The 13369-nt window shown below is 45.6% G+C and overlaps 1 protein-coding gene and 1 long non-coding RNA gene across 5 annotated transcripts in view; one reads left to right on the top strand and one right to left on the bottom strand.

Annotated features, from left to right (window-relative positions):
* Window positions 1–3645: 3645 nt before the first annotated feature.
* LOC124109088 (uncharacterized) lies at window positions 3646–6472 on the bottom strand. The gene is made up of 2 exons (XR_006856868.1): window positions 6261–6472; window positions 3646–3824 (listed from the first exon to the last, which is right to left on the bottom strand). It is a non-coding gene; the product is annotated as an uncharacterized LOC124109088 (long non-coding RNA).
* A 1747-nt stretch (window positions 6473–8219) lies between these two features.
* Acsl6 (acyl-CoA synthetase long chain family member 6) overlaps window positions 8220–13369 on the top strand; it is a 54561-nt gene continuing 49411 nt past the window's right edge. For 2 of the 4 annotated variants that reach the window (XM_058586504.1, XM_046467603.2), the window contains exon 1: window positions 8221–8371. In XM_058586504.1, coding sequence (XP_058442487.1) covers window positions 8323–8371 — 49 coding nt within the window. In that variant the 5' untranslated portion in view covers window positions 8221–8322. Of the gene's footprint in view, window positions 8372–13369 lie in introns of all 4 variants that reach the window. The other 2 variants (XM_058586507.1, XM_058586505.1) reach the window with 2 other exon arrangements.

The following is a 13369-nucleotide window of genomic DNA, read 5'->3' as shown; positions in this document are numbered from 1 at the left end:
CAATGGTGAGAGAGGTTGAAATCACCCATCATTATTGTAGTGAGGTCTATCTGAGGCTTCAATTTGAGCAGTGTCTCTTTTATATCATTACTTGAACCCATGTTTAAGACATAAATATTGATGCTGTATCTTCTTGTTGTATTGTTTCACTTATCAGTATGAAATTACCTTCTTTGTCTCTTTTGATTTAATTTTGATTTCAAGTTTGCTTTGTCTTACATAAGAACAGCTACTCCTACTTGTTTGGGGACGCCATTTTCATAGTATATCAATTACTATCCTTTCACTTTCAGCCAGTGGCTGTCTTTATGTGGAAAATGCATCTCCTGAAAACATAATAAAATAGTTGAGTCTTAGTCTTTTTTAGTTAATCTTTTTTGATTGTTTGTTTGTTTCATTGTTTAGGTAATCGGAATTAAATCCTAGTATGTGCTTAACCACTGAGCCACATCCCCAGCCCCCTTTTTGTATTTTATTTTGAGACAGGGTCTTACTAGGTTGCTTAGGGCCTTGCTAAGTTGCTGAGGATGGCTTTGAACTCATGATCTTCCTGCCTCAGCCTCTAGAGCCACTGGGATTACAGGTATGGGCCTCTGTGCTCTACCCAAATATCTTTTCATTTCTTAATTAACTCTTTACTGACAACAAGAGCATGAGTGGGGGTTGTTAATCCCTTTCTCTTTTTGTGTTGCTCTCAGAGCTGCCATTTGGAATGGCTTAATATTGAAGCTGACTGAAATAAGTTTCAGCTTCCTTTCTTACCAGTATGAGGTAATATGGAATGGGAAGTACTATCACTTGAAGTTTAGTCTGCATGAACCAGATGGATGGACTTCCAGTGTGGGGCTGCTTAACAGTTATGTGGAGGGAGTTCTGGTGGGTGGGACTTAGGACTTATCAGTCCACAGGGGTATTGGGTAGTATCTGCTCTGGAGAGATTAGATCAACATATTTCTAAGACCTGGCAATTTCAGATATCTGCCAGGAGTCTGGCTCTCAGAAATCTCACAAAAATTCTATTCATGGGGCAAGAGAGCCAATCCTCCAAACACTCTGCTGCCTAAGAATACAGTCTTCCCAGGCTTAATCTCTGAATGTATTCACACCCATCTGTTCAGATTCCTAACCCATTTTAGTTGGTCACATGAGCCACCAGAGTCCAAGGAGAAGCAAGTTGGGCTCACGTTTGCTTTAGTCCCCCTGGATAAATTCTTCTCTGTGCCTGTTTCATTCATGTTCTGCTATGTTCCCCATAGGCCACATGGTAAGCACTTATTGGTAGAGTATGGCAGTGTTTGCTCTGATCTCCTGATTCCCACAGAAGCAGCTGTGGCCTCCTTAAAACAGCTCCTGCTTCAGCTCTCTGCAGCCAGTTTTGAAACAGAGCAAATGTACCCAAATGAGTCTCTAAGATACTCTGAATCTCCAATATTGAATTTTAGTGAAATCCCTCTTTCACCCAGGTCTCTGAGAAGCAGTACTCCTAAGGCTTGAATCTCAAGCCACAGACAACTAGGAATGCAACCTTCCTCTAATCTGCCATCTTGAATCCTCTCATAACCTGCTGTTTTTCAATTGGATATATACCACGAACCTCTCTCTGTCATTATGCAATCTTCTGCATCACTGTTTTGTATACCATACTGTAGAGGTACAAAAAAATTTCAGCCTTGTGATTGGGCATTAATGCCAAATTTCCAACTTGGCATTACTATAAATAATATTTCAATGACAATTCTGAGGAACAAATAATTCCTGATTTCCACACTCTTTGTGTTAATTTCTAAGCAAACTCACTGGTAGTCATCAAAGGATAAGAGTATTTGGAGGACACATCTTGCCAAACTGTCCTCAATAAGGATTTGCAGATATCAGACCCTCAGATACACCCACACTCTGATTTTATTGTTAGAAATATCTGGCCTGGGGTTGAAGTTGTAGCTCAATGGTAGAGTGCTTGCCTTGCAGGTGTGAGGCCCTGGGTTTGATCCTCAGCACCACATAAAAATAAATAAACAAATAAAGATGTTTTGTCCATCTACAACTAAAACAATATTAAAAGAGAAATCAACTGGCCTGACTGGTGGGGCTGAGGTCACTGAGAGAAAGGAACTGGATTCTGGGCATATGGGAATAGTGATGGCAACTTCCAAATGAGTGAAGGGGCTGATGGAATGCAGGTTCTCCCTCCTCTCCCTGGGGTCAGTGCCCTGTGACATGGCTCTGAAAGAAGAACCTACCATAGTTTCTAGAAGAAGAACAAACATTCAGACAGTTACATTATATTTCACCTTAGTGAGCAGTGAGGCAAAAAAGAAAATCATTTCTTCTTCCTTGTATTGCCTGTTCACATTTTTAACTCGGGTGTTGTTTTTATTAATTTGGGTTACATATCAAACTTTGTGTTTTTGTGGCATAAATATTTTTTTGCAAGTTATCTATTTATCTTTTCGACTTTTTAAATGGTGGTTTTTAAATTGCAGACATTTTAAATTTGCATGTAGTCAGACGCTCAAATCTACCCCTCTTTTCCATTGTGGTTTCTGCTTTCTATGTTGTACAGGAAAAGCCCTTACCATCCTCACATGGCATAACATTCAACTCTATTTTCTTCTAGTTTGTTTTATTTTCCAAATATTTAAAATGTAGTTTATTTTGCACCAAATCTTGACCTTGCATGAATGGGGAACCTATGCACAGGTGTTTCTTTAGGAACCTGGAGGTGCTGACCGCTTGACCAGTACTAACTCCCAGCCTAGTGGACTAAGAACAATTTCAAAATGCTTTGTCTTTCCATGGTTCAGAGAAGCATCAGAAGCCCTTCAGTTGTTAATTGGCCTTTTAAAAGGAAAAGGATCTTATTAATTGTGACTCTCTCTCAGAGAATTTTCATTAAAAGAAACATTCCCAAATAAGTGGGCTAATTCCTGTCTGACAGTTGGGCAAAGGCATTTCCATGAAACAATTGCATTCCATGTGGGCAAGATTTTTTGTTTGTTCACTGTTATATTCCCAGAACCTAGAACAGTGCCTAGTACTGTGGGGACGCAACATTTACTGTTAATATCACATGTCTATTTTAAAAATGTAATTAAGTAATAGTATGGGAGAAATACTTAATTGTCAAGTTTTTAAAAAGCATATGGTACTGAATAAACAATATTTGTGTTAACTTTTTGTCACTATGACAAAATACCTGAAAAAATCAACTTAAAGGAGGAAAGATTTATTTTGGCTTGCAGTTTGAGAGGTTTTTAGCCCATAGTCTAGTTCCCAAGGATCTACTCCCTTTAACTAGGCCCACCTCCTATAGTTTCTACTACCTTCTAAATCCATATAAATTATGAATATATTAATAGATTGATGAGGTTAGATATAGTCACTTGCCCAAAGCAAGTAAATACTGCTCTGCATATTGCTACCTCTGAATATTGCTGCATTGGGGACCAAGCTGTCAACACATGAACTGTCTTTGGGGGAGAGTCCAGATCTCAACCATAACAGTATCTACCATTCATTCATTCATTTAATAAACACTTATTAAATTGTGCAATACAAGGATAGAAAACAATGTTTATGCATTAAATGTGTTAGCATATTGTCTTGTTCTGCTAGAAATTTAATAATAAAATACCACAGACCGGGTGGCTTAAACAAAAAAATTTTATTTACACACATATCTGGAGGGTGGAAATCCAAAATCAGTGTGATGTCAGAGTTGGTTTCTTTTGAGACCTTTCTCCTGGGCTTGCAGATGACTTCTTTCCCTTGGTGTCCTCACGTGACCTTTATTCCTGGTGTCTCTTCTTATCAGGACAATAGTCCTTTTTTTTTTTTTTAAAGAGAGAGAGAGAGACAGAGAGAATTTTAATATTTGTTTTTTAGTTATCAGCGGACACAGTATCTTTGTTTGTATGTGGTGCTGAGGATCCAACCTGGGCCACACGCTTGCCAGGTGAGCGCGCTACCGATTGAGCCACATCCCCAGCCCACAATAGTTCTTTTGTATTAGTGTTCCACCTTTATGAACTCAGTTAACCTTAATTGTGTCCTTAAAGTCTCTATTTCTAAATACAGTCACATTGAGGGTTAGGGCTTCAACATCTGAATTGAGAGGAACACAAGCCAGTCCATAACATGTAAAGTGTCTAGAAATAATGCCTGGCATATACTAAACACTATATAAATGTGAGATGCTATTGTTATCAGAAAATATGCAAAATTGTATTGATTATTATCTTTGGGGGATAGAATACAAGTGATTTCAATTCATATTTTTTCTATATTTTCCAAATTGAAAAATGTTATTAATCTTTGGTTGGGGTCCATGCATTGAGTGTTTACCAGTCTCCAACCATTTCATCTTGTCTTCAAAGCCTTTGCTCTAGACAGGGCAGCTATCTTGAGTAGATTCTTTGCTGAATTTCAAGATTTGGGATCAGTTCTCTAGATTTGTGGTTGTCAAAATAAAGGAGAGCAAAGATCTGGTTTCACCAGCCAGAGCCTCCAATTACTAGTGTATGCAGTTATGGGGACAGGAGATGTGTTGTGCTGTGTCCCTAACCCTATAGCCACAAACTCTAGAGGGCTTAGCAGTGAGACAGTGAGGAGGTCAATCTGAGTTCTGGACCCTAAAAAACAAAATCCTATTAAATGACTGTTTTAAGCAGAAAAGGAGCATGCTAAATAAAGAGTGCTAGGTGGTTCACAGCATTTTGGGAAGGCTCAAGAAACAGCCTCAAGCCAGGTGTGATGGCTCATGCCTGTAATCCCCGCAACAAGAGAGGCTGAGGCAAGAGGATTACAAATTCAAAGCCCACCTTAGCAACTTGATGAGGTCCTAAGAAACTTAGTAAGACCCTATCTCAAAATAACAAAATAAAAAAGGGCTGGAGATGTGGCTCAGTGGTAAAGTGCCCCTGGGTTCAATAATCCCTGGTACTGAAAGAAAGAAAGAAAGAAAGAGCCTCAAATTTCATCTTTCAGTAATAATTCCCAGAATCATCTGTCAACCATTGCTTCTGCTACCATCCTTGTGCTAAGATGGCTGCCCTTATTTCTATATTGAATATAGAATATAGCACTATATTGCTATATATAGCACTATATTACAAGCTTTGGGATCAAAGACTCATGGAGGCATCTCACACTGAAAAATTCTAAGATCCTTAGGAAGGGCCAGCCTAAGAGAGGCTGAAAAAGAGAATTTTCTGAGCTTCATTGGAAAGATATAATTACAATGTGAGACACTAACAAAATATAAGTGTTCAAAAAGGCCTGGGAGATACAAATAACTGAGCCCCCCGACAATGTCAGAGAAGAAAAATGACAATGTCAGAGAAGAAAAATATTTCAGATGTTGTAGGAGCAGGAAAACCTGAACCCATAATGGCTGAGCTCATCTTACGCTGTTTCTTAGAGCCACTAACAGACAGAATGCAGTGGACACTGTGTCTTTCAGGCCTAGAGGGTGACCATTCAACTGTGATGATAAAAAAGGCAGCAGAGTCTTGCCTAATGGGTTTTGAAGTCTCTGGATCAGCACTTCCTTGTACCAATGAACACAGAAAGGGGCAGAAGCTTACCCAGGGCTGCATGGCATGACAGAAACAGACACAGGTCTAGAAATGGTATACTCTGCCCCACTTTGAAGCCTGGCAAACTCTCACACAAATATTTATGGTTCAGGTTGAATATTTCCTCCACTAGGAGACCTTGCCCTGGTTAGAATAAGATCAGTCCTCTGTCACCAAGCTCACCATGCTAGACTACGGCTATTGTTGTTTCTGATTTGTCTTACCTGCCTCCAAGTTCCAGCAGGAGGCCAGACAAAGGGTACCTAGAGGTGGACATAAGCTAAAAGAATGAATGGATAGGAGGAGGCCAGAACTGCTCTGTGGCCTGAGCAGATGTTCTGCCCTGCCAAAAGGGATAGTGGTCTCTGTACTCACTGGGCCAGACCCTGAGCTAGGGTTGAAAACAATTGCTAGCCCTCAAAGATGCTAGTGTGGGTGGAAATAAGTGTGAACAGAGTTGCCCACCATTGTTGCTGACCAAGAGGAATGTCTAAGAGGCCGCCTGCTCCCTCCACCCTACAGCATGACTCTAGGTTCCTTCCTGCTGGGTTCCATGACTGTGGCACTCAAGAAGTCTAGAAGCCTCAGAGTCACAGCTGCCCATAGATGGTCCATGAATGGAGAACCCACAAAGAAGGAAGGAGACCTTGGGAACCCAGGACAGAAAAGAACAAATCTCCTTACCCACTGGAGAGGAGAGAGACCTGGCCATGATCCCACAGCCAGGCACAGGACCTTCCTGTTTCCATCCCTCAGGAGAAGCCAAGTCATACTCAGGAAAACAGAAAAATACTCAGTTAAGCTGTAATCAGTCACAGCTCCTACACAGGTTTTTGAATCAAAAAATTCGCAAGGAGCAGAGACATCTGTAGGAAAAGTAACCGGATGCGACATTCTGCAGGAGGCCAGGCTAAATGTGTCCCATGACATCACTCTGGAGAGGAGGCTGCCAGGAGCCACCCAGGGGCTTGGAGCACTCCTGCAGTTCTCAGTGCCTGTGACTTCTGCCTGATCCTGGGCCCCTTACTCTGTGAAGAAACACTTTATTGGTTCCCTGGCCTAAGGAGAAATTGTCTGCCAAAATCCCTAGGCTAATCTGATTTGGGGAGATACATTCTTTCTGCCCAGTCTTCTGGTTTCTCCTGAGTGTCCTGATAACCTCTGGGTCTTCAGTTAGTCTGCTGCCAGTGGGAGTGTGGTGTTGGGGGAGGGATTCTGACAACTGTGTCACCTGCTGGGAGGGATCCTGTCACACAGCCTCTGACACCTCTTGAAGGAACCCTGCCAAGTTTGAGATTTCAGCAAAGTCCTTGCCAGGCTGCGCCTGAGTTCAAGCAAGAGCAGCTCTCCCAGGATCCAGAGCCTGTGAAAAGATTCTATTTTAAAGACTGAAAGTGACACATCTGCAGACTTGTGCCTTTATAAATTGCACACGGACAGACCTGGGTGCACACATGCCAGATACTCATGCTATGGATATAGGTCCCCACACCTACCTGCTAAGTTGTGGGCTTACATGCACACAAGGCAAGTGATCTCATCTGTCCACCATCAGCTTTCTGATATCTGTTCTCTAGTTTCCTACCCTTTTCTTCCTGGGTTCTTAACCGGTTCCAGGGTTGATAGGGCTGCCTGTGGAGAGGGCAGGGCTGCCTGAGCGCTGTCCTCGGTGCTGGAAGCTTAGTAGACTTAGCATGTTTGAGAAGCAAGACCTTTGGGAGGAGGTGATCCTGAAATCGAGGTGTAAATGTCTGAGGCCCTATCAGGATGCCTGCTCTTATTTCAAAAAAACTATGCAACTGGGCTTCCTCCTTTTAGTCTCAGGCACTGAAATGATGTCCAAACCTCAGTCAGCTGTGGGGCCATTTGAGACTGAGTGGCTGTATGGCCTTTCATAGTAGTTAATGAAGGGCTTGAGACCTCATGTGCTCCACACTGTTGTGTATGAAGACCATGAAAGTCTCTGAACTCATGCGACATCCGTGATTCCATGTGGCTGCCTGTGACTTCATGTGGCATGCTTATAACTGGGGACCACATTTGGCAGCCCAGGACCACATGAAGCTTCTGCGACCTTGTGCAGCCCCAGACCTGACCTGATGCATCCCCAAAAGATCTGGGCACTACTTTGCAGAACCTAGGTAGACCCTTATGGCTCCCTCACTGGATCGCAGATGTGGCACCCACAGGCTGCCAGTTCTTCAAACTAGGTCCGACGGCGGGTGGGCGCTCAGTGGGCACTCAGCCCATCAGCTTTTGCAACTCCTCAGACAAGTGACTGCGACTCGCTCCCACCTGAGCCTGCCTAGCAATAAAACCCAGACCGCCGGGTCGCGCGGAGGTAAGGGTTGCGCGTTGGTGGGGTGGGTGACGACTGCTCGTCGCCCGTGCGCCCCACTCCAGCCCGTTTCCTCAGAACGTTGGGGGGGGGGGGCGGAGGCCGAGAGGGTTGTTGCTCGCTGCGACCCCTCCCCCGCCCGGGCTCGGCGGTTCCGAGGCGGCGGCGCGGGCGGAGACCCGACCCGGCCAGGCTGCGGGCGGGGAGTGGGGCTCTGGTGCGGAGCGCGCGCCGCGCCCTCCCCCTCCCGCCCAGTCTCCGCAGCGGCGCGGGGAGGCGGGGAGCTGCGGAGCCGGGAGGCGGGGGCTAAAAATACCCAGCGGCGGCGCGGCAGCGCGGCTACAGTGGGGCTGCGGGGCTGCGGGCCCTGGAGGCCGTGCCGGGCCAGGCTGGGCCCGGCTGATCGACATGCTGACCTTCTTCCTGGTGTCGGGGGGTTCCCTTTGGCTGTTAGTGGGTAAGTCCCTGCGTCGTCCTTGTTGGTCCCTGACCTCCATCTCCCGTAAGCTGTGCTGTCTTGGCCCAAGGTGCGGGTGTTACACTCCCGTGGCTGTGGAGTCCCCCGCCCGGGCTGCTGGCTGTCCCTTCAAGGTCTCCAGGTCGCCCCCAATTCCGGCGGGCTCTGTGTGGGGTTTGGGAAGCAGCTGGGTTTGTGGAGATGGGGGGGCCTTGCTCATTGCGACTCCACAACAACCTCCATTGGCTTCTAGCGCCCCTCTCCCCTTATTGTGAGGACCTACTGATCAGATTAGGCCCTGAGCCAAAGTGGGGACAGACTTATTGCGTCCTTGTTCATTTCTTGGGACCAGAAACCAAGGATGTTGGCTCGCAAGGTCCCGCAGTAGGTGGTCAGTGTGTAGCCGACTGATCAGTGTTCTGGATCCCTGCCAGGGGCCTCCTTACAATCACTCCCTGCTTGCCCTCCTGCCAGAGTAGAAGATTGCTATAAAACTGGGTTCATCTGCCCCGGCTCTGCCTGGGGCTGTGTCCTCACTGCTTTCACTCCCTTCTCTTTCCTCTCATAGGAGTCAGTCTTTATCCCTGCACTCTCTTAGCAGTCTATGAGTATCCCTGTTGGATCTTTGCTAGGCGCTTCCTTCAACCCCCATACACCCACACCTGGGTACTGGCCTTTCTCTGACTGAGCCTCTGGGTCCTCCTGAGTATAATACCCCATCTGCAGTCCCACCCCCATGTGCAGATTCTGCTCAATTACTTATGTGAAGTGCTTACCCTTAAACTGGGCCTTCAACCTGATCTAGCCTGGAGCAAGTGTCCTATGAATGTCGGTGTTTATTATTATTTTACATTTAAACATCATCATCATCAGAGATGGTGGTGAAGTTTTTACTGAGCCAAAAAAGGTGAAGAAGTTGACCTATTAGAGATCCTTATCGATGATTTTGCATGTTATTTAATATTCACAGAAAATCCTAGGGGGTTGGTCTTATCTCTTATTGAGATTCAGAGGTTAATCAACTTGCCCAATGTCACATGGATAATATCTAGTAGACTGGGATTTGATCTGAGGTTTGAACTCATCAACCAGTGCCAGGTGTTTGATTGTAACTGGCCTGAACCTGAAGGGTTGATGGTCCAGGTAATCACTTCCCCCTCCCCCACTGCTGTCCTGAGTTAGGCCACAGGGATACTCCCCCTGTGTTGGGGGAGTAATACCTCCCTAATCTCTTCAGCTCCCTAAGCTCCTTCTGTCTGCCAATGTCTGATGACAGGCTGTGCTCGGCCTCTCTGGTCTTGATACACACCCAACAGCAAGGACAGTGCTAACACTGGGGTCAGGCATAATCAAAACCTTGATGGTGGTGGTTGTGGTGATGATGATGATGATAGTAATAGCCACCATTTATTGTCTGAGTGATGGATGGTCTCAGAGCTTCTCCCCTGTGCTAAGACCCCTTAGCCCTACCCACAGGAGGCCCCATCCAGCCATGGGTTCAAAAGAAGCTCTCTGAAAATCTGGTATTCTATAGATTCAGGGAGGTGTATAGGGGCTGCAAGACCACTTGGTGACAAGGGTCATCAACAGCTTGTGAGAAAAACCCCCTCAGTGTATGGGGTTCTTGTCTATAAGCCAAGATCGGTCGTTAACAACTTAAACTGGCCTTCTGTCCTGCTTCCTTGTGGAACATTTCCCAAAGTGGCCAGACGTCTCCTTGGATAGGAAATGAGGGGACTTGCCTTTCTAAGGGACTATCCAGGGACCTAAAAGTGGTCAAACAGGACAATTCCTGGGGGCAGATAATAGCTGCTTCAATAGAGACCAAACATTTCAAGGCAAAGTAGGAGGTTGGTGCTGGTGCATGGTTCTCATTGGATGGAATACCCCACAGACATAGTGGGGCTTTCCTAGGTCATGTGTCCACATTCCTTGGAACTTTACCTGGACCCCAGCCTTTCTCGGGGGGTAAGAACTGTAGATTAGTGAACACACCTGAGAATGCACTGTGCCTTGTAATCCAGGGTCCTGTGGCAACTGCAAGATATTCCTTCCACTCAGCCAACAATAGGCGGGGATCCCCAAGCCAGTGTCACTCTTTAATACAGAGTTTTGTACTTTTTTACTTCCCAGTCTGGAAAGGATGGAAACATGGTTGGGCAGACAGAAGACCTCAGGGTCTTCAAGGAGAGAATGGTGTAAAGGAGGAGAGGGGAGTCACCTGGAAGAGGGGCTGTCAACCATGTGTTCTGGGCTACACTGAGTCCTGGGCCAGCCTGGGTCTTACCTGAGTTTTGTAGTAAACAACGAGACAAATAAAAGAGGTCCAGTGTAAGTCAGACACTATTCCTGTCATGAGAAAATGTGCCATAAGCACTCAGAGGACACCTGGGAGCAAATGGATTAGAATTTCTAATTTCCTGTGTGGCTCCTTTGTACAAAGTAGAAAGAGGCATCATTCTTGGTAGATAGATTTCTCAAAGGGTATCCTTAGGGTGTCCTAAGCTGATATAGTTCCATACCCTTGTACAGGGTCCAGTCTGCTCAATTGCATACCTGATCACTGGAATATCTGAGTAGGCTTCTGTGGCATACTGGAGTGTTTTTCAGAGGCTAGTAGAGAAAGTCAGACCAGCAAATGTGTGCAGAGAAAACCATGGTAGTGTATCATTGTGTGTGTGTGTGTGTGTGTGTGTGTTTGTATGTGTGTATGTTTGTATGTCTCCAGCATCTTGTGCCAGGGCAACCTGATTTGTAGAAGGAGGTCATGGAGGAATGGGTTTTATTTGGGGTGAGAGATGGGTAGAGGAACCCTCTATTTAGCCACAGTGGCCAAGTTGAGCCATGGGGTGGAGAGTAGAGGCCAGGAATGGGATGGAAGCCTGTTATAATATTATGGGTAAAAGTAGATATGGCCTAAGTTGAGGCTAAACTCCAGAAAGGGGAAGGGATGAGGCCCCAGCCCTGGTCGTCCTTATCCTAGGGGAAGTGGAACTGGCCCTGGTGGGATGAGGCAGAACTGCCAGTTCAAAGACTGGAAAGGCAGGCATCTGGCTTCAGTTGCCAGGGCAGGTGCAGAATTGCACACCCTGCTCAGCTCAGCCCCATCAGATTCTACCCCTCCCCCCAGGCTTCCACTAGCAGGGAAAACTAGAATGAGGTCTAGAGCCACTCAAGGAGGCCCAAGAAGGCAGCCAAAAATTGAGACAGATGGTGCTGGAACTCCAGGCAGAACAGACAGCTGTCTGGTCAGCTAGGGATATGCCTCACAAAAGAAGAAAGCCTGCATTGGCACAGGGTCTGTCACCCTGTGGGAGAGTCTGACCTCAGAAACATTTCTTCTCTACAGCCTGGTGGTGGTGGGATGCTCCTGCCAAAGCACACTGACACCAGGGGGCGGCAGAACCAGCCATTCCACTCTTTAGCTGTTTTTCTCTCTTGTGAGTATAAGGGCTTTTAGGATGACCTTCAGAAGGCTGAATTTGGCTCAGCTACAGCACCAGATAGAACCAGGGCTGTCCCATGCATATGGTGAGGTGAGTGAGGATGAGATTCTGACTTGTTTGCAAAAAGAAGTGAAAATTAGGCTTTTGAATAACAGAAGCTATGCTGTGTATGTGGCCAACACTGGCGCATGTAGTCACTCAGATGTTCATTGAATGAAGTTCTGGGTGTGTATATGTGTATGTGTGGGGAGCATTGTTGAAAACTTAGCTACTTTTGGAGGGGGATTCTGGGGATTGAACCCAAGAGCACTCAACCACTGAGCCACATCCCAGCCTTTTTTGTATTTTATTTAGAGATAAGATCTCACTGAGTTGCTTAGGGCTTCACTAAATTGCTGAAGCTGTCTTTAAACTCTCACTCCTTGTCCTCAGCCTTCCGTGCCACTGAGATTACAGGTGTGTGCCACTGTCCTGGCTGATTTAGTTACTCTTTTACTGAGCAGCTACTATATTGTTAATAACCGTATTCTGATTCTTCAAGTTATCCTTCAGTCTTCCTACAGCCCTGTGGCATTGTTAGCCTTATTTATTAGAAGAAGCACTGAGACCCAGGGAGATTTAATGGGGAAGCAACCTGCAAGAGCTGAGTCATACCCATATCCTTACACTTCCAGTCCATGGACGGTCCAGGATTTCAATATGCAAAAAAGGAAGTAGGGAAAGAAAAGGCATAGCAGGCAGAGGGATGGGTATGAGAAAAGAATGGCAACAGGAATGAATGAAGTTGAGGGACAAATTCTGCTTGCCAGCGAGGTTGCCAGGCTGGGCTCCATAGGCCTAGAATGCCACGCCACAACATGTTGACGTTATTCTGTATGGTAACCATCAGGAGATATGGCTGGAACTGGGAATGTGGATGGCCAGAATGATACCATCCCTGTGCTAGACAAGCCACATGCATCTCTTAGTGACACATGTTCCACTGAACAGCAGTGCTTGACCTTTTCCATAAGTCCTATGATCTCCTTGAGGGCAGAGCCAGGATGTCTTATCTCTGTGTCCCCAACCCAGGGTTAGACATGCAGTGTACACCAGAGTTTATTGTGTAAATGAATAAAAATAAAGAATTCCCTGGGAATAATTTATTTTAATAATGATGTAATTATAAGTAAAGATGAATTTATTTTATAAGCTGTTTTCTCACCACAATAAGTCAATCAGCAAACAACAGACTTTTAGCGTACGTCTATTAAAATGCCAAGCTCTATGCTAAGCTGGAGGACGATGTCAATATGGTGAAAGCAACAGGGAAAAGCAGATGTGAATTCCTTGTTGGCAGGTCTAGGTCAGCCTTCACTGGATAACCTTAAATGCTGAGAATGAGTGCAGCCTGGAACAGAAGCAGTGGCAGGAGCTCCGAAAGGGCTTGATGAATGAAAGAATGAATGAACGAACGAATCAACTCACAGCTTCAGGAGGAACTCGTTATGGGGAAGGTAGTCTTCTCTGAGAACTGTTGTTTCCTTAGAGCTCCAAGGTTCTGGCCTCCTGG

This window comes from Marmota monax, unplaced genomic scaffold (genome assembly GCF_021218885.2).
Source record: "Marmota monax isolate L192 unplaced genomic scaffold, Marmota_monax_Labrador192_F-V1.1 WCK01_AAM20220418_F8-fsc00199, whole genome shotgun sequence".
Taxonomy (NCBI): domain Eukaryota; kingdom Metazoa; phylum Chordata; class Mammalia; order Rodentia; family Sciuridae; genus Marmota; species Marmota monax.
This window is presented reverse-complemented; position numbering and strand designations above follow the sequence as displayed.